The sequence below is a fragment of the Haliotis rufescens genome, unplaced genomic scaffold (assembly GCF_023055435.1).
Source record: "Haliotis rufescens isolate VD_foot unplaced genomic scaffold, xgHalRufe1.0.p SCAF_12, whole genome shotgun sequence".
NCBI lineage: Eukaryota > Metazoa > Mollusca > Gastropoda > Lepetellida > Haliotidae > Haliotis > Haliotis rufescens.
In genome coordinates this window covers 32,516,274-32,542,343 of record NW_025963802.1, presented here as the reverse complement: position 1 = coordinate 32,542,343, position 26,070 = coordinate 32,516,274, and the positions used below count along the sequence as shown (strand labels likewise).

The 26,070-nt window shown below is 40.3% G+C and overlaps 1 protein-coding gene across 1 annotated transcript in view; it reads right to left on the bottom strand.

Moving 5' to 3' along the window:
- Positions 1-344: 344 nt before the first annotated feature.
- LOC124117567 overlaps positions 345-26,070 on the bottom strand; it is a 50,098-nt gene continuing 24,372 nt past the window's right edge. The window contains exons 3-9 of the mRNA XM_046479518.2: positions 12,008-12,094; positions 11,113-11,333; positions 8,421-8,484; positions 5,083-6,749; positions 4,157-4,400; positions 2,577-2,723; positions 345-795 (exon numbers count right to left, since the gene is read on the bottom strand). Of these exons, the coding sequence (XP_046335474.1) occupies positions 670-795; positions 2,577-2,723; positions 4,157-4,400; positions 5,083-6,749; positions 8,421-8,484; positions 11,113-11,333; positions 12,008-12,082 (2,544 nt within the window). The 5' untranslated portion in view covers positions 12,083-12,094 and the 3' untranslated portion in view covers positions 345-669. The remainder of the gene's footprint in view (positions 796-2,576; positions 2,724-4,156; positions 4,401-5,082; positions 6,750-8,420; positions 8,485-11,112; positions 11,334-12,007; positions 12,095-26,070) is intronic.

Sequence of the window (26,070 nt, the reverse complement as noted above, 5' to 3'; positions counted from 1 at the left end):
CTTTGTTTAGCGGTAGTGAGAACTAAGATCTGATTTTCATGAGATTGGGTCAGTCTGATTCTCTATATTTAATTCCGTCACTGTCTAAGAATATGACATGCTGATCTGTAGTCCAACCAAACTTGTTTCCACACAGTTTGGCAAATCAATTCTGGGAGAAAAAAATTCTAAAATGATAAACACATCTGACAGAGTGAGTGAGTTGGGTTTAACGCCACTTTTAACAGTATTCCAGTTATATCGCGGCGTGTCAGCTTAATGTGGGAGGAAAGGCCGAAGTGATGCAGGTCTCAGACGTTTACCACTTCGGTGAAACCCACGAGCAGGGGTATGGTGCTGACAAACCTAGAAACATAATCAGGGCGAACTGGGATTCGTACCCACAATCATAGCTTTCTGGCATGCCCAGGGGACGCAACTCTGCACAGCTAATCGCGGCGCCTCAGACAACTTGGCCACCCGTGCCCCCACATCTGACAGATGAGTAGTGGGATCAGATAGCGCTGTCAGAAAGAATCTGTTTCTATGTTGAAGCTAATGAAGACTTTGGGTCAAATAAATAGACAATAATAACAAGCTTAAACATTTTGAAAGCACATAGGATTAAACAGCTACACGTATATCACAAGCAAATGAATGCATAAATTCCTGCGAAGCTTTCAAGACTGATCACTGTGGGATGTAGCTCTTGTAGTTCTTCATCTTCTTTATCTGTTTCTTTATCTCAGTGATATAGTCTGATGGCTGGACCACAAATGATATCTCAAGGCCAACGGCATTCAGTCTGTGCTCAATCTGAAACAAGGATATCACAGTGAGGTTCAATCTGAAACAAGGATATCACAGTGAGGTTCAGTCTGAAATGAGGATATCACAATGAGGTTCAATCTGAAACAAGGATATCACAGTGAGGTTCAATCTGAAACAAAGATATCAAAATGAGGTTCAATCTGAAATGAGGATATCACAGTGAGGTTCAATCTGAAATAAGGATATCACAGTGATGTTCAATCTGAAACGAGGATATCACAATGAGGTACAATCTGAAACAAGGATATCACAGTTAGGTTCAATCTGAAATAAGGATATCACAGTGATGTTCAATCTGAAACAAGGATATCACAGTGAGGTTCAATATGAAACAAAGATATCAAAATGAGGTTCAATCTGAAATAAGGATATCACAGTGAGGTTCAATCTGAAATAAGGATATCACAGTGAGGTTCAATCTGAAACGAGGATATCACAATGAGGTACAATCTGAAAGAAGGATATCACAGTGAGGTTCAATCTGAAATAAGGATATCACAGTGATGTTCAATCTGAAACGAGGATATCACAGTGATGTTCAATCTGAAACAAAGATATCACAGTGAGGTTCAATCTGAAACAAAGATATCACAGTGATGTTCAATCTGAAACAAAGATATCACAGTAATGTTGAATCTGAAACGAGGATATCACAATGAGGTACAATCTGAAACAAGGATATCACAGTGAGGTACAATCTGAAATAAGGATATCACAGTGATGTTCAATCTGAAACAAAGATATCACAGTGATGTTCAATCTGAAACAAGGATATCACAGTGAGGTTCATTTTGAAACAAGGATATCACAATGATGTTCAATCTGAAACAAAGATATCACAGTGATGTTCAATCTGAAACAAGGATATCACAGTGAGGTTCAATCTGAAACAAAGATATCAAAGTGAGGTTCAATCTGAAACAAAGATATCACAGTGATGTTCAATCTGAAACGAGGATATCACAGTGAGGTTCAATCTGAAACGAGGATATCACAGTGAGTTTTCAATTTGAAACAAAGATATCACAAGATTTCAATCTTAAACAAGGATATCACAATGAGGTACAATCTGAAACAAGGATATCACAATGAGGTACAATCTGAAACAAGGATATCACAGTGAGGTTCAATCTGAAACGAGGATATCACAGTGAGTTTTCAATTTGAAACAAAGATATCACAAGATTTCAATCTTAAACAAGGATATCACAATGAGGTACAATCTGAAACAAGGATATCACAATGAGGTACAATCTGAAACAAGGATATCACAATGAGGTACAATCTGAAACAAGGATATCACAATGAGGTACAATCTGAAACAAGGATATCACAGTGAGGTTCAATCTGAAACGAGGATATCACAGTGAGTTTTCAATTTGAAACAAAGATATCACAAGATTTCAATCTTAAACAAGGATATCACAGCAAGGTTTCAAACTGAAACAAGGACATCACAAGGTTTTAATTTGAAACAAGGATATCTAAACAAAGTTGCACTCTGAAACAAGTATATTAGTGAAAGGTTACGTTCTAAAACAAGGATATCACAGTGAGGTTTCAATTTGAAAGATGGATATACAACAAGGTTTAAATCTGAAACAAGGATATCACAAGATTTCAATCTGAAACAAGGATATCACAATGAGAGGACACACTCTGAATCATCTACATTAAAGAATACGAAATAGTTATTCTGGTCAAAACATCAGTGTGTATTCAATTTCCATTCTCAGCTCCCTGGGGACCATACAACAGTAACACACCTCAAGATCCTTGAAATAGAGGCTGACAGGTCTGCTGTTGATCTCGGTGATGTACCAGGAACAGAGGTGACCTGGGTTCAGCACACACTCCCCCTTGGACAGTAGGCCATGTTTTGCTGCCAGACCATTTGGGTCAACATACAGAATCTGAAACACAAACACCAAAATTAACAACTGAAAATCCTTTTCTAAAACTGTTTTCAAATTTCATCTTGGATACATGATGCAGTCAGATACATCACATCTGTATTCTGCAAGTTTCTGATATTTGGGCAGACTATGGGAACTTGCATCTTGGGGGACACAGGTGGCCAGTCTAAGGCGCTGCAATTTGCTGTGCAGAGTTGCATCCTTTGGGCACCTATGAAACCTATGATTGTGGATTCAAATCTTGGTTTGAATCCCCGTGATGTTTCGAGGGTTGTTAGCCCCATACCAATGGCCGTGGGTTATACCAAAGTGGTTAACGCCTGAGACCTCCCACATTATGTGATCCAGCCATGATATAACTGGAATACTGTCCAAAGTGGTGTTATAACCTAACTCACTCACTCATAGAAGGAACTGCATACTAGTGAGTGAGTGAGTGAGTGAGTGAGTTGGGTTTAACGCCGCTTTTAACAGTATTCCGGTTATATCGCAACTTGTCAGCTTAATGTGGGAGGAAAGCCTGAAGTGATGCTGGTCTCTTCGGTGAAATCCACAAGCATGGGTATGGTGCTGACAAACCTAGAAACATAATCAGGGCGAACCGAGATTCGAACACACAATTCTGGCATGCCCAAGGGACGTAACTCTGCACAGCGAATCGCGGCGCCTTAGATGACTGGGCCACCCATGCCCCCTGCATACTAGTGAAATTGCATACTGTGAACTTTACATGATGTCATAGAGGTATCTCCACACAAAAATTGAGTCATTTGAGCAAACTGTTTGGCTCTGACGAGTCAGAAATCAGCAGGTGTCTGACACCTTTGGAAAAATGGACAAACATAAGGAACGTGTATTGATCAAACATTTCCAGAAAAAGGGCTTTTAAAAAAATATGATAACAACACTAGGAAAGGATGCCCCATCCTATGCCACACAAAGAATGTGGGCCTCATAGTTTAAGCGTGGCAGGGAGAGCCTTGAATATGGCCCCCTTCCTAGAAGGCCTGAGACGTCAGCAGCATCAGAAATGATCATAAGAAAACGCATTATCATGATGACGGACCAGCGAATGACTGAGCGTCAAATTGCTAGTTCAGTAGGCATTTCCCAGGAGAGAGTACATAACATTATCCAAGACACTTCGGCAATGAAGAAAGTGTCAGCATGTTGCGTTCCAAAGTTTCTGACACGAAGGAATTGAACTGGAATACTGTTTAAAGCAACAATGCCATCATGAAATCCATATTTCGGAGGCATTGCATCCCTCATGCATACCAACCAGGATTCTTTTGCTATTGATTTGAATCCTAGATTCATTTCCAGTCAGATACAGTCAAAATAATGAACTCTAAAATTCCCATGTTTTCAGAAATTCCCATGTTTTCAGAAATTCCCATGTTTCCTGCAAAAAAAAGTTCCCTTCATACCTCGCCCGTTCCTCCTTCTCTTCTGATGCCAAGACTCTGGCCCTCCGCTGACCTCCTGATCTCGAAAACTCTGGCATTGGGGATGCGGCGGACCACGACCTCCATCTGTTTCGATGCATGCTTCAAGGTCTTCATGGCCATATGGGCGTTTTCCACAGGTTGGCTGTTGATGCTCAGTATCTCGTCACCAACATGGAACTTGCTGTGGAGGCGCGGGAAGTCCTTCCAATTCCAGCCTCCAATCCTAAAACCATTTCCCAGAACCATTTAAAAGAAATATTTTTGTTAAAATTCTTATTTTGAACCATGGTAATCATGTTAAGGTTTTGGGGATATTCACTAAATGGAACAAAGAAATTCAAGGATTCTCACTGAAATATCACTGAACCATAAGTAACAGTGAGTGAGTGAGGTTTTACGCCTCTTTTGCAATATTCCAGCAATATCACGGTGGGGGACACCAGTAGCGGGCTTCACACATTGTACCCATGTCAGCAATCGAACCCGGGTCTTCGGCGTGACGAGCGAACGCTTTAACCACTAGGCTACCCAACCGCCCTCCATAAGTACCAGACACTGATGACAATGGTTGTTTGTGAAACTGGTATGCATGTCCTGCTCTACTGGCAGAACCCATATCAAAATAATAAAAAGCAACAAAATCCACATTAGAAATCTCTGCTAATAATTTAATAATGTTTGATGACACATAACAAAATGTCTAGGGAATCGGAAGTGTTTTAAAGCAGACAGCAAAATGTGTCACATTGTAACTACTCACCATTCCTCACTGATGAGTCCCTTAACAAGACTTTGTGGATTGAGAAAAAACACATAAATTTACCACCAAACTTTCCTGTGGACATCCACCAGTACAATCCCTTGACAGGACCTTGTCAATATATGGATCACGAAATATAACTCACCAAACCTTCTTGTTGATATCCACCAAGGCAATCCCCTGACAAGACTTTGGAGTAAGCTCCAGAGCAACACCAGCAGAAAACATCTCCCCTTGAAGAATGTCTATCTGATTGTGTTTCAGTGATATCACAGTATGAGCACTCTGTCCCCTCGCCATCCTCATCCTTATTGACAACTGGCGATCTGGCCTCCGGACAACAGCATCATCGATGTCTTGTGGTGTTGGTGGTGGATGATCCGAAAATGTCCCATCCCCACTCAAGTTAGGAGGAGATGTTATTGGTCGTTGGATTCGAAAGCTCTGACTTCTTCTTGCCGGGAGGGGTGGAGGAATGTCTGATGTGCTCGCTGCCCTGCCTCCCCGGGAATCCCGTCTTGGTGGAATTGGGGGAACATCCTGGCTTGAAGGTCCTGTGTAAGACTGGGTCATGTGGCTAAAGACTGGAGATGGAACTCTGGGCATTGGGCGGTCCTGGATGTGTTTGACCATGGTGTCATCAGTGGACTCGGAACACCATGAGGGCAAAGAGTCAAATCTTGGTGGCAATGGTGGGATGCAGGCTGTGCCATTGCTCACTAGGTCTTTTGCTGCAGGAGCTCGTTGGGAAGGGGGAACTGAGCATATGGGTGGAGGGACATCTGATTCAAAAGTCTCCCAGTTCTTAAACAATTTTGTGCTTCCATGATCAACACTTTTAGAATGGGGAACATGTGTGCGTCTCCTTGGTATTGGTTTATTACTTGGAGCAACACACCTGGGAAGAGGATCAACACTTTTTAAAGAAGTTTCAGCAGGTGATGTGAATGTTTCAGAAAACTCCGGTTCTTCAGCACCAGGGAAAGCACTATAGAGATTTTCAGATCGTTGGTTTGTATTTGAGACAAGATCAGAATTACGAGCACCACCACCTCTTAATCCTGAATCTTGAGCAGCAGCTGCAGAAAATGCATCCCCTCCCGAATGTCGACAACCAGAGTCATTGCTACAAGAGGCTTCCTTAGGTAAGTCCACAACAAGCTTTTCCTTTGATATACCATCTGAGAGTGAACCCTGATTTTTGATATGTGATAAAACGGTGGTCTTTTGATTTGGAGGTGACACATTTTTGTAGACATCCATTCCATTTTGTCCAACTTCCCCAAATTTTGAATCTTTCACAAGCCAGTTTGTAAGTTCTGAATACCCATCATCCAAATCATCTATACATTTGCCCTCACTGCCAAAACTATTGGTATTGTTATTTGAATCCTCCACAGTCTTAGGTTGATTTTGAATGTTTGCCACAGCCATCTTGTCCGATTTAACCACAACTGACCTCCCCAAAGAATCTCCTTTCTTTTCTTTCAATGTAATCCGATGCTTTTGGAAGAATTCCCTGCCAACGAAGTCCCCGGAATAGTCAGATGTGTCTTCTTCACTAGCAAGACTAGCATTGCTAACTTTACGAATGAGTTCGTCAGTAAAGTCTCTCTCTGTCTTTTCTTTTTCCGTTTCTTCCACCTGTTGCATTGCTCTAACTGTCCCGAAAATGTCTTCGTCAGGTACAGAATAGTTTGCTGTTGCCCCTTCCTCTTCTTTTGAATCCTCCTCCTGCTCATCTTTGTTTGCATGTCCAATCTTGTTGACCACAGCCGGACAGAACGAGTAAACATGCTCATGATCTTCTTTCTGAAAGAATAGGGAGAGTATGTCAGAGTGCTGTTTTCATGAAAAGTGTGAACGGAACCTACTAAATTAGTGGACCTAGCTATGCCATGAACACACAATGCTATTTACAAAGTAGTCGCAATGTAACAGATGTTCTATTTGGGATAGGGGCACGGGTGGCCCAATCGTCTAAGGCGCCGCGATTCGCTGTACAGAGTTGCGTCCCTTGGGCACGCCAGAAACCTATGATTGTGGGTTCGAATCCTGGTTCGCCCCAATTATGTTTCTAGGTTTGTCAGCACCATACCCCTGCTCGTTGGTTTCACCGAAGTGGTAAACGTCTGAGACCTGCATCACTTCGGGCTTTCCTCCCACATTAAGCTGACACGCCGTGATATAACTGGAGTACTGTTAAAAACGGCGTTAAACACAACTCACTCACTCACTCACTCTATTTGGGATAACACTTTCTCAGCAAAGTACAGATTCTCGTACTTTTTGGGGTTGAATCCCATCCGGGATTCGAACCCACACTGCCAGAGTGAGGCACCTAATCGTCAGCACACATATGTTCACAAAACACTCAAAGACATAAACCAGCTTTATAGGAAAGGGACAAGAAATTTTACTTGTGCATTTGTACATATTTCGTTTGATCGTTGTTCGTTTGTTGTCAAACGCAGCACTATATTAATAATGCAACAGAAGTCAACAGAAGTAAATAATGGAGACAGGACCAGACAAACCAGTGATTGACATTATGAGGGAAGTCCCAGTCTTCAACACAAAATGGCCATGAAAATGGGACATGTTTTAATTAGAAAGCATTAAATATTGGTAACTGTAATTGAAAAATATGTTTTATTTCTTTATAACATCACACTCGTCAATATTCCAGCAATAGGACGCAATATGCGGTCTGCATATAAATCAAGTCTGGACCAGACAAACCAGTGATTGGAGTAATGATCCAAGTCGTCAGAGTAAGACCACCATCTGACCACCCGACCATTTTGTCACTTAGACCAGGGCCTATATATGAGACATATTGTTACCTGGAATCCCAATGGGGTATTTATAGCCATAAACAAGTATGATCCTGATGGGGTATTTATAGCCATAAACAAGTATGATCCTGATGGGGTATTTATAGCCATAAACAAGTATGATCCTATGGGGTATGTGTAGCCATAAACAAGTATGATCCTATGGGGTATTTATAGCTATAAACGAGTATGATCCTGATGGGGTATTTATAGCTATAAACAAGTATGATCCTGATGGGGTATTTATGGCTATAAACAAGTATGATCCTGATGGGGTATTTATGGCTATAAACAAGTACAAGATAAACATTGTGATGAACAAATGACACTATGATGGGATTATAAGTGAATGAATGCATGTTGTTTTGTGCCATCAGTAGCCAGCTATATTATGGTGGCCTGTAAAAAATTAAGTCTTGGTCAGTCAAACCAGAGGCTGACTGTTTGAGGAAGAATTCACGCCGTTGGGGCTAGCAACTCACATTCATCCAAGTCACACAGATTAACTGGTGGATGACAAGCATGGTAGTATACAAGACACATGTGGTGATGGGTCCTATTCTGCACGGAAATCCCTACGGAGACTATAAGGGTAATCAAATCTATCATACATGTATTACAGCATTAATAAGAGAAGATACCATACCCTCAGAATTCCAAGTCGTTGTAGTGTACTTTCCAGACAGTCACACCACGATATCATCATCTCCCTGCAACAGAGATAGAAAATTAGCTTCCTTGTTTAGATCTGCTGCAGATTACAAACATCCCCGCAAATAGCCTTCTTGTTTAGATCTGATGCAGATTACAAACATCCCCACAAATAGCCTTCTTGTTTAGATCTGATGCAGATTACAAACATCCCCACAAGTAGCCTTCTTGTTTAGATCTGATGCAGATTACAAACATCCCCACAAATAGCCTTCTTGTTTAGATCTGATGCAGATTACAAACATCCCCACAAATAGCCTTCTTGTTTAGATCTGATGCAGATTACAAACATCCCCACAAATAGCCTTCTTGTTTAGATCTGATGCAGATTACAAACATCCCCACAAATAGCCTTCTTGTTTAGATCTGATGCAGATTACAAACATCCCCACAAATCATTGCAAATAGCTTTCTTGTTTAGATCTGCTGCAGATTACAAACATCCCCACAAGTAGCCTTCTTGTTTAGATCTGATGCAGATTACAAACATCCCCACAAATAGCCTTCTTGCTTAGATCTGATGTAGCTAGATTACAAACATCCCCACAAATAGCCTTCTTGTTTAGATCTGATGCTGATTACAAACATCCCCACAAATAGCCTTCTTGTTTAGATCTGATGCAGATTACAAACATCCCCACAAATAGGCCTCTTGTTGAGATCTGATGCAGATTACAAATATCCCTACAAATAGCCTTCTTGTTTAGATCTGATGCAGATTACAAACATCCCCACAAATAGCCTACTTGTTTAGATTTGATGCAGATTACAAACATCCCCACAAATAGCCTTCTTGTTTAGATCTGATGCAGATTACAAACATCCCCACATCAAAGGATAGCAAATTTGTTTCCATGGACACCATGAATACTGAAAAGAAATGTCTGAACAGCAAATGTTATAGGATGCAACATTCAGGTTTTCTGTAGTTCAGGAGAAAGCTTAAGAAGAACTTGAATGATCATTAATGGATGGGTGAATGGATGATGATGCCCTACCACTAGACTACAGAGGCGGTCATAGATGGAAGGAAGGATAGTCGGATAAATTGATGGACGGATGGATGCATGAACAAATTACCCATGACCCTGATGGTGATGACAATATCAGCCGAAAACAAGGAAATATAATGTTTCTTTATAAATGTTAAGGATGTGATATGATAAAAGAGTCTTATTCAAAGGCAAACAATATTTTTTTTAAACATACATCATAACATCATAGGGACATTATTTCTAGGACAGGAAGTAAGGAAAATACTGACAATCTCGACCATGATCATGTGACCTGAGAACACTAATCAGGATGAGATAATCGAAATCATGATAACGTGTAACAATTAAACTCTACCATGATGTGACCAGGGAAGATCACTACATGTTCCAGACTGCAGCTACACTATTGTTCAAAACAAATGTCCTGACAATCATGACCAGGGCACATATTTCATCACAACAAAACATACTACAAAAATGTGACATACCGTATTCGACATAATAAGCGCCCAAGGCGCTCTCAAAACTAGAAATAGGGGGCTCTTATTAGAATACTATTTTGGAGAAAAACAACAGAGTTGAAAGATCGTAAATTGCGTGGTTCATTCTGACAGCCTGAATTGTTTACATACGACAGATATATTTTTCCAGAATTTAATTTCACATAATTAAAGATGCATACAACACACGTATTATACACACGAATAAATAAGTCTTGTGTATACTGATCAATCTGAAGGGGTGCTAATTGGGATTGTTCACTAGCCAATATATTAGCAAATATTGCTGTGGGCGCTTATTAGAGCGGGGCGCTTATTACGTTGAATACGGTATGTTATTATGAGAAGTGGCAGAAACTTTCACTGACAACCACTGTTTGTTTGTTTGTTTAATGCCGCACTCTGCAACATTCAAGCAATGTGACAGCCGCCTGTCAATAATCAAGTTTGGACAATTCACTGATTAATATTATCAGTCCCTTAATGATAAATCCTGTGGCGGTATGATGACACGCAGTTGTTTTTTTTAACAGAAGTCATTGCATCTGACAACCTGATCCGTTGTCGCCTCTAGTCATGGATTGTCAGAGGTCAGTTTGTTCATCTTTGTTTGTTTGTTGTTTAACGCCACACTCAGAGAAATATTCCAGCTATATGATAGCGGCCTGTAAATAATCAGACAATCCAGTGATTGACATCATGAGCATCGATCTACACAATTGGGATACGATGACATGCATCACCCAAGTCAGTGAGCCTGCGACCCAATCCCGTAAGTCGCTTTGTACACGATACTTGTCTTGTGTGTTATTGAATTGTTTCTGTATAATTACCTGGAGGTTGTAGCTATAATTACCTGGAGGTTGTAGCTATAATTACCTGGAGGTTGTAGCTATAATTACCTGGAGGTTGTAGCTATAATTACCAGGAGGTTGTAGCTATAATTACCTGGAGGTTGTAGCTATAATTACCTGGAGGTTGTAGCTATAATTACCTGGAGGTTGTAGCTATAATTACCAGGAGGTTGTAGCTATAATTACCTGGAGGTTGTAGCTATAATTACCAGGAGGTTGTAGCTATAATTACCTGGAGGTTGTAGCTATAATTACCTGGAGGTTGTTGCTATAATTACCTGGAGGTTGTAGCAAGTTCAATGACCCTGTCACCAAGTATGATGTTGAAAGTGTGAATCCGAGCATTGCGCAGAAAGGTGAAGGTCACTTGCTTACAGGTTGAGAGGTCAAATGTGTTGATTGGTTCCGCAGAGAAAACATCAGTCTCCTTATCATAATATTCCAAGATCGGCTTTCCCTGCCGCACAAGAAAAACAAACCACTTGTTGGGGTCAATTTTCTGTGAATAGAAAAATGTAAAACATACAAGCACACAACATACGTAATCCCCTAAATGTTCATGTAGTTTTTGTACAATAATCAGAGTCTTAAACATGATAAATTCCTGGGTTTGTCAAAGTCATGACACAAGCAGTACCACAAGTTGCCCCAGGTCATGGTAAAATGAATGAAAGTGGAAATGGAAACGGATTGAAATATGTTGTCAGATGGGACTGGGTCCCAGAAACATTTTAGACTTTTTGGATCTTCAGGATTACTTTTCATGAATTATCTTTGTTCCTCATGAAATTACAATTTTGATGTCAATCCCAAATTTGAAATAAGTCAAACGGACATCCCATGAGTTATATATTACCGTAAGTGTGGTCACTATTTATCAGGCCGCGATATAACTGGAATACTGTTAAAAGCGGCGTTAAACCCAACTCACTCACTCACTCACTATTTATCAGAACAATCTCAGTAAAACCAGATCTTATATGCTCGCTTCTGCTTCACAAAGATCTTCAATAATAGACTGGGATCCGTTTCCCAAAAGGTTTTAGCGCTATGACTATCATAAGTCAATGTTAAACTATGGGAGTGATGATCATCTTAGTGCAAAGATCGCTTTGTGGAACAGGGCTGAGGGCCCTGATTATAACAACTGAACATATTCTTTGGGAGACTTACATCAAGCAGGTTGGAGAGTCCCCTCTCTGACGAGAAGGCCTTCCGTAGATATCCCTGTTTGATCACGTTATCCATCTTGTCATACACCTGAAATTGACCAAAATTGGGTAAGTGAAGATGTTACGCATTGAATAATATAAGAAGGTTAAACCTTTCAGCCAAATACTTTATGATGATTTCACATGTACATTTTAGCAGATCCTAAAGCTGTTGGGTCAGTTGAACGGTTGTGATTTTACGCCTCTTTTAGCAATACTCCAGCAATATCACCACGGGGGGGGATACCAGAAAATGGGCTTCACTCATTGTACCCATCGTCATGACAGGGCGGTTGGGTAGCTTAGTGGTTAAAGTGTTCACTCGTCATGTCGAAGACCAGGGTTCGATTCCCCACATGGGTACAATGTGTGAAGCCCATTTTCTGGTATCCCCCCATTGTGATATTGCTGGAATATTGCTAAAAGCGGCATAAAACTGAACTCACTCACTCACTCACCCCTCGACATGACAAGCGAACGTGTTGACCATGAGGCAGTGGGCTAATGACTCCACCACCCACGATTGGTCAGCTGAAGCAATACGAAACAATATGTACATCAGACCCGTGAAGATTCCGAGGTAGAATAGGTCTTCAGCAACCCATGCTTGCCGTAAAAGGTGACTATGCTTGTCGTAAGAGGCGACTAACAGGATTGATGCTCATGATATCAATCACTGGATTGTCTGGTCAAGACTCGATTATTTACAGACCGCCGTCATATAGCTGGAATATTGCTGAGTGCGGCGTTAAACAACAAACCAACCAACCAACAACCAACCAAACATCACTCCTCACCTATGAAGTACATCAGAACAGCTCTTGAATGTGATAGTTTTCTAAGTGATAATCTCAGTGGGTTATTCTTTCTTCAACGACACAATGACACAATGACTAAACTGAGTCCATGTACACGTATGAATGGCGAATGTAACTACCTGAGTGAAACAGGAAAAAGACTCTGATTTGATAGCTGACTCACATATCAAACTGTGTGGTAAACGTCATTGAAGTATAATCGGGATAACACATCATGTTCAGTCCTTCCTTCATTCATGTATTGATACAGATAATTTTTCACGATTATCATTAATTACCTGAGCAAATCAAGGCATGGTATCAACAGGTATAATATATACATGGAAAGTGAAACTGTTATCGACATGCCGTGAACCTGGTGAATGGCCTCACCTACATGACATGTCGCCTGTCAACAGTGAAATGTACATAAAACTTAAAATCTTACCACAACCCTAAAAAACCCTACAACCTTAATACCCTACAACCCTAATACCTAGGGATGTCAAGATTCAACCATCTCCCAATACGATACGACCATCTCCTGATAAGATAAATATCCTGATACCATGTCAACAGCACATTGCGTATCATGTTATTTCATTTGAGGCAGTTTCATGACATTAGTTACATTTCATAGGGCATAATCATGTTAAAAATGCTTAAAATAGACTTGCCCAAATAAAGTTGCCAGAACAATACGCAATTCAAATGCACCTTTGTCACTGTATTTCAGTGAATGTCATGCTGTTCTAAATGTGTGAAACGATACAAGATTAAAATATGAATCGATACAGATGAGGGTGTATCCCCTATAGTAAAGACTAACAATATTTGCGATGCACCGATGTACTGGTGAATCGTGACCATTCCTTCCGATACTCCGTTCTACAAGACTGAATACCCCAATGTGAAAGTAACTGTGTTTCATTAAACACATCATTTTACATTTTGAATTATTGCATTATGAAGAATCATGTATCATTACTTCAGAACTTCATCTTGAACTTAGTTTATGTTGAGACATAATCTGGCTGCAGAGTGTATTGCCATTTCAGGGTATAATTACACAAAACAGAAAACTTTGTTATCGTGTACTGCAGTAAAACTGTGTTTAATCTGTCGCGTCCAAGATTATTGCACTTATATAGCGACATGCATGTACGTGTGTGTGTTTGTGTGGCTGCTTGTACTAGTGCGGACTGATGCCAATTTATAGTGCTAGCACACTGAGATACCATGCCGCAGTTTAACATGAATACCCCACTCAGACACAGTATACTGACTCAGAGCCGACCAGTCCTTGTTTAAGCCCCTTAATGCCGAGCGCCAGACAGGGTAACAACAAGTACCATCTTTTAACGTCTTTTGGTATGACGCGGCCGGGGATCGAACTCCTGACCTTCCGCTCTCCGGGCGGATGCTCTACCACTAGACCACGGAGGCGGTCTTTTAATTTATGACCCTAATTAGGAATTTTATGGGACGATCATTCCGTTATCGCATGGCAGCCCATGGCAATACTCCCTAATTAAATCTGGCTAAATCAGGCTTAAATCTAATTAAAGGACAGGTAACGTTCGATAAATGAATAGATTTTAAAAATATTTCTGCTGTAATAATGTTGCCTTTAAATACTCTTTTGGACATGAATATCTGACTTGCACAAATCTACATGTATATGTCCTTGCATGTAGTATTTTGATAAAAACCACTGTGACAGGTGTTATTATCAGTTGATATATGTGCTTGGGTAAACTGCAGATATGAGCATCTTCCCAACGCAAGGGAGTTAACTGATTGTAAAAGTCCAGTTACCACCCTTGCCGAACTAGGCTGGAATAATGTAGTTATTAAAGGCCTCAGTCTAACAAGTCTATGCAAAGTCCAATCAAAACTGCATAACGAAATCAACATCCGGTTCGTAAACAACATGGATTTCAACATGCAGTTTCGGTCGACTGCAGGATTTTACAAAGGACGTCGACAGGGGTGTCGACAGATATTGTTCAAATATTTTCATGTTTTTATTTAAGATGCTCACGTGATTTGATGCACTTCACGAGGCAAGACACATTTTGTCACAATATATATCTTGATCATCGATCAGATTGTCTTGACTGGGCGTCACCATTTTGTTTGAACCAAATGCAAGCGACCTATTGGTCAATAGGAGCGTCACAGAAAGGACATAACTCGTAATAACCACCGTTGGCGATACGATCGAGCTCTGAAATTCCAGCCTGGTTCGGCAACAGTGGAAACTGGATTTTTAGTCAGTAAACTCCCTTGACTCAGGAAGATGACAACTGAGAGACTTCCTAATCAGTGACCACACAGCTGATAAAAACATGAAGTTCATTACTCCCACACACTTGTATTAGATACAAATACTTCAATTTCCTTGTTATTTAAATATAAAACCAAACATGAGCTATACATTCTTCCGTGTGTGTATCATATGCTGAGTGACATTATGATATATCAATAGAACTTGTACAATCAAACACGTTTTACACATACTATATAGGGTATTTAAATCAGACAAATGGCCAATAACACAGATTAGGCCAGACATTTATTTTATTTTTCATTTCACAGGCCCACCACCCCTACTGAAGAGTCAAGAAATAGATTCAAAAAAAAAATAAAAAAAATAATAATTCACTCGGCTGTCTGCTCCAGACTCAATCATTAACAGACAGCCATCATATAGCTGGAATGTTACATATCACTGACATTTCTCTTCTGATAAGGGGGCACGGGTGGCCCAGTCGTCTAAAGCGCCGCGATTCGCTGTGCAGAGTTGTGTCCCTTGGGCACGCCAGAAACCTATGATTGTGGGTTCGAATCCCGGTTCGCCCCAATTATGTTTCTAGGTTTGTCAGCACCATACCCCTGCTCGTGGGTTTCACCGAAGTGGTAAACGTCTGAGACCTGCATCACTTCGGGCTTTCCTCCCACATTAAGCAGACACGCCGTGATAAAACTGGAATACTGTTAAAAGTGGCGTTAAACCCAACTCACTCACTCACTCTATTCTGATAAGAAAGATACTCAAAGGTCTGAGTGTCAATGGTTGGTTTTCTTGAATCTAACACTTAAAAAGTGCAATGATACGGTTATGAACTACGGTTATTAAGAACTAACATTAGTGGTGGCTTTGAGTTCCTTATAACCATAGTTTACTGAACAGTTTTTTTTAAATGTGCCACAAATCACCAGCCTTGGCCCCCAATGCCTTGAATCTTACACTACTGAGGTGAGGTGAAACATCCTGTTCAAGCTTACTGCATCCCCTTAATGCTAAGCAAGGACCATCTTTTACATCTTTTGGTATGACGGAGCAGGGGATTGACGAACCGACCTTCTGCTCTCTGGGCAGACACTCTAACGGCTAGAAAACAGATAGAAAGACTGTGTGGTGTTTCTAGCCATCTATAAGTATCTATTACCTGGACATTGAAATCAAAATCACCTCTTACTAAAGTTTACTGTCTGCATGGACTGAATCTCCCAAATCATAAGATAGATAGATAGAAATTCATTTCTATTTCAACCGACCTTGTGTGGAAAAGCTGGAATAAATCCACGAAACATTAAATTAAAGAAGCGAGGCCTAAATGTCTTGTACTACCCTATTCGACTTTATAAGCGATATTTGCTTATATATTGGCTCGTGAACAATCCCAATTAGCACCCCTTTCGATTGATCAATGTACAAAAGACTTATTTATTCGCATATAATACGCACTCATGTGTTATATGCACCCTTAATTATGGGCAATTAAATTCTGGGAAAATATATCTGTCATATATAAACATTTCAGGCTGTCAGCATAAACCACGAAATTTATCTTTCAACTCACCAAAATAAATTTCTAATAAGAGCCCGCTATTTCTAATTTTGAGAGCGCCCTGGGCGCTTATTACGTCGAATATGGTAGTTTGTAATCATTGTACTGTATGCATTGTCCTCAGTGCATCCACGTTTCCCACATCTTGACTTTCCCTCTTCACACATTTGGTCACTGTAAATAACCACATAGAATTGTGATTCAGGACTGGGTTAAGAACTTGAAACCAGGGTCAAACAGGAAAAAGTACACTGTGTGTGTGTCACCATGATCTGTCAGTGTCATGTGGGGGAACATGGACAATTCATTAGATGTGAAGCCCTCCCTTGTACATTGTATACTGCTATGGAAGTTGGTAGGTCAAATTGTACATTGTACTGCAGGGTGCGATTTCCCAATGACACAGGGCACTGGTGCTGGTTAAAAGAATGCACTGATTGCACTCGGTTAAATATTTTACCAACAGGCAAATATATTGTACACAAGATTCATGTTTAGTAAACAAGGGCTGCAATGAATACACTATTAGGCAAATACAATTCGTATCATGATAATAGGGTAACGAATACGAATATAATGTAATGAATACGAATATTTATTCAGGAATACAATAACAAGTCAGCAGTTGATGTATTTTTCATGATATTCGGTGAAACAATAACAAAATAAATTATTTGACAAGGTTTGTAAATTATTAATTTAATATACATTTATACACTGCACTTATCCAGGTACTAGTATCTGCTCAAATGCGACGATGACCATGAAGTGACTCAAATACTGTCAAATTAAATATGAACGTGTTGTCTTTGAAGAAATCTATGCATATAATATGATCTTATGGATATTTTAAGGGTCAGTGTATGTGAATGCATGTTCATAAATAATCGAGTCTAGTGACCACGAGTAACGAATTCAATTCAAGAATGGATACAGTTCGATTCACCAAATATGTGAGTGAATCGTAACAGCCCAATTGTTTACATCTTGTTTACGTATACTACAGATCGGTAATCCTGGCTCTCAGTACAACACGTCAGCCAATCAAATCCCTCTTTGTCATTTATTTACATACATATTAATTCTTGTAAGAAAAGGGGCAGTCAGGTAGCCTAGTGGTTAAAGCGTTGGCTCGTCACGCCGAAGACCTGGGTTCGATTCCCGACATGGGTACAATGTGTGAGGCCCATTTCTGGTGTCCCCCGCAGGGATATTGCTGGAATATTGCTAAAAGCGGCGTTAAACCATACTCACTCACTCACTCACTCTTGTAAGAAAAACGGAATATAACGACCAATCAAATCAAATAAAAGGAAAAAAAGGAAAGCGGAATATAGTCAGGTAAATTCCAAGGGTACAGAACAAAATGGTAGTCTGCATGTGATGACAGTTAACGTCCTCGTGACATGAGACAGGAAATTACACAGTTGTAGAGCTTTAGTTGGAAAGAAAACAGTCAAAACTGTCTTGCTTCTTCCATTAAAAGAATAGTGAAATCAGACATTGACAAATGTCAACGAAAATATAGTCGCACTTATTACTCAATTCTTTTATAAGGATTGACTGTTATTATTGATTAATCTACTGGGATACACTATTACAACTCTTTTCAGTCTTTTGACTCATACTGCAATCAACTGATTGCAAATGGAAGACATTAATCAATGACATCACAAATATCTGGGTCCATATGTTTGTTTGTTTTGTAGTTTCACACCGCACTCAGCAATATTCCAGCCTTATGACAGCGGTCTGTAAATAATCAAGTCTGGACCAGACAATCCAGTGATTGACATCATGAGCATCGATCTACGCAATTGGGATATGATGACATGCATTAACTAAGTCAGCGAGCCTGACCACCCGATCCTGTTAGTCGCCTCTTACGACAAGCATTGTCACTTTGTATGGCAAGCATGGGTTACTGAAGACCTATTCTACCCCGGTTGGGTAGCCTAGTGGTTAAAGTGTTTGCTCGTCATGCCGATGACCAGTGTTCGATTCCTGACATGGGTACAATGTGTGAAGCCCTTTTCTGGTGTCCCACGCCATGATATTGCTTAAAGTGGCGTAAAACCATACTCACTCACTCACTCTTTCTTTGTTAATACTGGACCATTCCATTCCTCTCATGTCTATTGATCATTATTGGAATGTGGTTTTGGGTGACACTATCGAAGGTCATGTATTTATGACTATAAGTTAAAGATACCTATCTAATCACATAACTTTTATCTGTATTAAATATTTAATATTTACTATAATATAGTCCATTCATGATAATCAACATAATTGTCATTCCTAATTTGGACGAGCACACGGTGACAGTGGTAATCCGTGTAAGTCTAAATCTGCAAGATCGCCAACAAAATCATTCTTTGGACAATACAAACAGTTGCTGAAAATACTGACAGTCATTTGTCAATGCATAATCTATTTGAAATTCAATATTTGTTTCCCCGTAAAGATCTGGGTTAGAATAGAATAAGCTTGCTGTACAAGCCAACTATGGTTGTTGTAAGAGGCGACTTATGGGATCGGGTGGTCAGGCTGGCTGACTTGGTTGATGAATGTTACGTTTCACTGACATTTCTATTCCAGTAAGAAAGAGACTAAAAGTCCTGAATATCAATGGTCGGTTTTCTTCAATTTAACATTAAAAACATGCAATGATACATCTCTAATGTTTGGGAAATCACATGAAATGTGCCACTCATCACAAGCCTCAGCACCTCATTCCTTGATACTTAAACATGTATTACTGAGGTGAATTTTAACATCTTGTTCCCCTTAATGCCAAGCACTAGACAGGGTAACAACAAGTACCATCTCTTAATGTCTTTTGGTATGACAGAGCAGGGTCTTGAAGCACCGAGCTTCTGCTCTCTGGGCAGACGCTCTACCGGCTAGAAAACAGATAGAATGACTGTGTGGTGTTTCTATCCATCTCTAACTATCTATCAACTGAATAATGAAATCAAAATCCACCTCTTATTAAAGTTTATTGTCTGCATGGACTTAATACATTCCCAAATCATGAGTCAAGGATGCAGTCTTTAACCCTACAATTGATAAATCTGGCTGACTTTCCACATCAACCTTGACCTGTTTTCAACTACTTGATAAAAATTCCATCTATATATCTATACACATTATCATCCAAAACCAATACATTGCCAGGGCTACCACAGGTCATGTGACCTTTGATATCAATTGTTTAGGGTTGAAAGCGCCAACATTCGCAATTTCTGGTGAAGATATCCTCCGTAGACCAATACGTACTGTCACACTCATGTGACCTTTGACCCACACCATAATGACTGATTCTACTTGAGATGTAAATTTAACCTGTCCAGAGCGATGTAAAGAGTTCTTATTAATTCTTTGACTATTTGTCTTTTAAATCACAGGCTATGTTTGTTTGTTTGTTGTTTAACACCGCACTCAGCAACATTCAAGCAGTGGTCTGTAAATATTCCAGCTATATGAAGGCGGTCTGTAAATAATCAAGTCTAGACCAGACAATCTTGTGATTGACATCATGAGCATCCATCCACGCAACTGGGATACAATGACATGCATCAACAAAGTCAGCGAGCCTGACCGGCCGATCCTGTTAAACGCCTTTTACGACAAGCATGGTCACCTTTTACAGCAAGCATGGGTTGCTGAAGTCCAAATCTAATCCAGATCTCACAGATGTGTTGAATTGTGACAAGGATATGTAAAAGTGAAACAAGGATGAGGAAACATAAATATGACTCCTATCACTCATTCATCTACCACATGTCAATGCAGCAGGACACGGAGTGTTCCCACAGAAGAAATCCTCTTATAAATCTTAGTGACGTCATCCTTTTGTTCTAAAGGTTGCTGGGGGCACGGGTGGCCCAGTCGTCTAAGGCGCCACGATTCGCTGTGCAGAGTTGTGTCCCTTGGGCACGCCAGAAACCTATGATTGTGGGTTCGAATCCCGGTTCGCCCCGATTATGTTTCTAGGTTTGTCAGCACCATAACCCTGCTCGTGGGTTTCACCGAAGTGGTAAACGTCTGAGACCTGCATCACTTCAGGCTTTCCTCCCACATTAAGCTGACACGCCGTGATATAGCTGGAATACTGTTAAAAGCGGCGTTAAACCCAACTCACTCACTCACTCACTCTAAAGGTTGCTAGAATCCATGCCCAGACTGGTCATCATCATAGATGTATAGACATCATTTTAATATGCATCTCATGTTGATTTTTGACTGGGTAAATCAAACCTCGGTAACCCCACATATCATGTTTAGTATTGTAACCCACACTTTTCCCACTGAGCTTACGTGGTAGGTGTTCAATCTAACATGCCACTGACTTCAGTTTTCTGCATGCTGCACATGGTCTTTCTTTCATCCGCTATCATCGAAGTCATTTTAGTGAGTGAGTGAGTATGGTTTTACGCCGATTTTAGCAATATTCCAGCATTATCATGGCAGGGGGACACCAGAAATAGGCTTCACACATTGTACCCATGTCGGGAATCGAACCCGGGTCTTCGGCGTGACAAGCAAATGCTTTAACCACTAGGCCACCCGACCACTCCTAAGTTAGTTAACACACTCCTCCCTGGATTGGTTGAAAATGTAAATATTTGAGCATTCAAGAGTATGTCAAGATTAGTGCTGTCACTATCCGCCTACCTCATCCATCGATACACACTGCGATACCCTAGGCTGTTTTTGCGTAAACAAGATCTTACTTCATACACAAATTCAACATAAAAATAATAATAATGGTGTATGTAAAAATTTGCTTTATATATATTACATTTTCATTATTTTATCAATGATTTAACTTCTATTCAAACCCTTTTCTGACCTAGGCACATGTTATATCAGTTTTCATCTGTGGTCGACATTCAATTGGAGGGGGCCTAAAGGAAAAAGATAGATGACCAGGAAGTGTAATTCTGTCTCAAATAAATACGAAACAGAGACAGTCTCGTGAAAGCTGAGTGTATATTATCAGAACCCACTCAGTGCAAGTATCATATTCCAGGCAACTCAACCTTCTCTGTCAGACCGGACCTCCTCCTAGGAAAACATTTTTAGGCAACAATAAATTAGTTATTAGATTTTTAACTCAAACTCAAAAAATGCAAAACAAGAGGCACCTTATTTTTTCATAGACACCACTCAAAGAAGTTAAAGAACACCAATTTTTGAATTGGCTATACTTCAGGACTGGTGACTTAGGTACTGCCAGAGACAGCCTTCCAATTGTGGGTGTGGCTGAAAATACTGACAGTCATTTGTCAATGCATTATCCATTTGTAATTCATTATTTGTTTACCTGTAAAGATCTGGGTTAGAATAGAATAAACTTGCTGTAAAAGGTGACTATGCTTGTCGTAAGAGGCGACTTACGGGATCGGGTGGTCAGGCTCGCTGACTTGGTTGATGAATGTTACATATCACTGACATTTCTATTCCAGTAAGAAAGAGACTAAAAGTCCTGAATATCAATGGTCGGTTTTCTTCAATTTAACATTAAAAACATGCAATGATACATCTGTAATTTAAAGAGGCACTTTATTTTTTCATACACACCTCTCAAAGAAGTTAAAGAACACTGATTTTTTAATTGGCTATACTGTCAGGTGAGGTGAGGTGAAATGGTGTTGAACGTCGCGCCCAAGATTATTGCACTTATATAGCGACGTGCTTGCACGTGTATGTGTGTGTGTGGCTGCTTGTACTAGTGCGGACTGATGCCGATTTATAGTGCAAGCACACTGAGATACCATGCCGCAGTTTAACATGAATACCCCACTCAGACACAGTATACTGACTCAGAGCCGACCAGTCCTTGTTTTAGCCCCTTAATGCCAAGTGCCAGACAGGGTAACAACAAGTACCATCTTTTAACGTCTTTTGGTATGAAGCGGCTGGGGATCGAAACCCGGACCTTCCGCTCTCCGGGCGGACACTCTACCCTTAGACCACGGAGGCGGTCTTATACTGTCAGGGCTGGTTACTCTGGTATTGCAAGACACAGCCTTCCAACTGTGGGTGTTCCTTAACTTGTCTTGAGTAGCTGCATGTTCTGCTCCAAATTCCATTTAGCATGGTTAAATCTACAGGTAACCTAGCTTTACATTGAAAACACAGTATGTTTATTTCCTAATCTGTTGTGTGCTTTTTCTGGACATTTTGCTTATTTTGTATCCATAATTGTTAACGCAAAATGTCTTTGGTTGGCCTTATGGTACTCTAGCTATCTCTAGAGGAAATGTCATTTTTGTCATCAGTGGGATCCCAGTTACATCCCACACAATGTTATATGAAACAAATTGGTTTTTTGTGTGTTTTTTTGTTGTTTAACGCCACACTCAGCAATATTCCAGATATATAACGACGGTCTGTAAATAATCAAGTCTGGATCAGACAATACAGTGATTGACATCATGAGCATCGATCCATGCAATTGGGATACAATGACATGCATCAACCAAGTCAGCAAGCCTGACCACCTGATCCCGTTAGTCGCATCTTATGACATGCAAAGTCGCCTTTTACGGCAAGCACGGGTTGGTTGAAACAAATTAACTTTCATACACTTAATAAATAAAGAATTAATGTTCTATCCTTTAGTTTTGTTCATTTCCAATATTTAAAGTATTCAAACATATACAATGGCTAAATCTGTTGATATTTTTAAGCATATTTATCACATACATACTTCAGAATTAACACTGCCCAACAACAAGAAATGGATGATTACCATATTGACACTATGATGATATGGCTGAGAAAAACTGAGCTAACTACAGTGGCAAATTTGAGTACATGGACAGTAAGATAGATGTTTAGATGAATATATTGTGTGTAATGGACAGATGGACACACATTAAATCTATGATCGATGGCCAAATAGAGTTACGTGCCCTTTGAATAACTTCCAAGCTCCCAATGGAACGCACTTAGACACAGTGAGATATCGGTGGGACTCGGGAAGGGATAAAGGCTGGGTTTTTGCTGTGCAGTGAAATATAAATTACATTTTGAGTCATGTAATGTATTCTTACTACAGAGTGAGATATCGGTGGGACTCGGGAAGGGATAAAGGCTGGGTTTTTGCTGTGCAGTGAAATATTAATTACATTTTGAGTCATGTAATGTATTCTTGTTACTTCTTACTTTCCTTACCTACCTGTTCATGACACCCGTTCAAGTCTCACCCGTTTAAGTCTTACTCGTTGATGGAACACCTGGTCTTGGTTCACCTGCTCACGAACCACCTGTTCATGTCTCACCTGTTCATGACTCACCTATTCATGTCTCACCTGTTCATGTCTCACTGTTCACCTATTCATGTCTCACCTGTTCATGTATCACTGTTCACCTATTCATGTCTCACCTGTTCATGTCTCACTGTTCACCTGTTCATGTGTCACCTGTTCATGTCTCACCTGTTCATGTCTCACTGTTCACCTATTCATGTCTCACCTATTCATGTCTCACCTATTCATGTCTCACTGTTCACCTGTTCATGTGTCACCTGTTCATGACTCACCTATTCATGTCTCACCTGTTCATGACTCACCTATTCAGTTTCATCTGTTCATGTGTCACCTGTTCATCTCTCATCTGTTCATGTGTCACCTGTTCATGTGTTCATGTGTCACCTGTTCATGTCTCATCTGATCATGTGTCACCTGTTCATCTCTCATGTGTTCATGTGTCACCTGTTCATCTCTCATCTGTTCATGTGTCACCTGTTCATGTCTCACCTGTTCATGTCTCACCTGTTCACCAATTCATGTCTCATCTGGTCATGTGTCAACTGTTCATCTCTCATCTGTTCATGTGTCACCTGTTCATGTCTCATCTGTTCATGTTTCACCTGTTCATGTCTCATCTGTTCATGTTTCACCTGTTCACCTATTCATGTCTCATCTGTTTATGTGTCACCTGTTCATGTGTTCATGTGTCACCTGTTCATGTCTCATCTGATCATGTGTCACCTGTTCATCTCTCATGTGTTCATGTGTCACCTGTTCATCTCTCATCTGTTCATGTGTCACCTGTTCATGTCTCACCTGTTCATGTGTCACCTGTTCATATCTCATCTGTTCATGTGTCACCTGTTCATGTGTCACCTGTTCATGTCTCACCTGTTCTCTATTCATGTCTCATCTGTTTGTGTGTCACTTGTTTATGTCTCATCTGTTCATGTCTCATCTGTTTATGTGTCACCTGTTTATGTCTCATCTGTTCACCTATTAATGTCTCATCTGGTTATGTGTCATCTGTTCATGTGTCATCTGTTCACCTATTCATGTCTCACCTGTTCTCCTATTCATGTCTCATCTGTTCATGTGTCACTTGTTCGTGTCTCATCTGTTCATGTCTCACCTGTTCATCTATTCATGTCTCGTCTGTTCATGTGTCACCTGTTTATGTCTCATCTGTTCACCTATTCATGTCTCATCTGTTCATGTCTCATCTGTTCATGTGTCACCTGTTCACCTATTCATGTCTCATCTGTTCATTTGTCACCTGTTCATGTCTCATCTGTTCATGTGTCACCTGTTTATGTCTCACCTGTTCACCTGTTCAAGTCTCATCTGTTCATATGTCACCTATTCATGTCTCATCTGTTCATGTGTCACTTGTTTATGTCTCATCTGTTCATGTGTCACCTGTCCATGTCTCACCTGTTCACCTATTCATATCTCATCTGTTCATGTGTCACCTGTTTATGTCTCACCTGTTCACCTATTCATGTCTCATCTGTTCATGTGTCACCTGTCCATGTCTCACCTGTTCACCTATTCATGTCTCATCTGTTCATGTGTCACCTGTTCATGTCTCATCTGTTCATGTGTCACCTGTTCACCTATTCATGTCTCATCTGTTCATATCTCATCTGTTTAAGTGTCACCTGTTCACCTGTTCATGACTCACCTGTTCATGTCTCGCCTGTTTACAAACCACCTGTTCATGTTTCACCTGTTCATCTATTCAAGTCTCACCTGTTCACCTGTTCATGTCTCACCTGTTCATCTATTCATGTCTCATCTGTTCACCTGTTCATGTCTCATCTGTTCACCTGTTCATGTCTCACCTGGTCACCTGTTCATGCCTCAATTATTCATGTCTTACCTCTTCACATCTCACCTGTTCATGTCTCATCTGTTCACCTGTTCATGCCTCACCTGTTCACCTGTTCATGACTCACCTATTCACGTCTCACCTATTCATGCCTCATCTGTTCACCTGCTCATGTCTCACTTGTTCATGGCTTACCTATTCACGTCTAAACTATTCACATCTCACCTGTACATGTCTCATCTGTTCATGTCTCACATGTTCACCTTTTCATTACT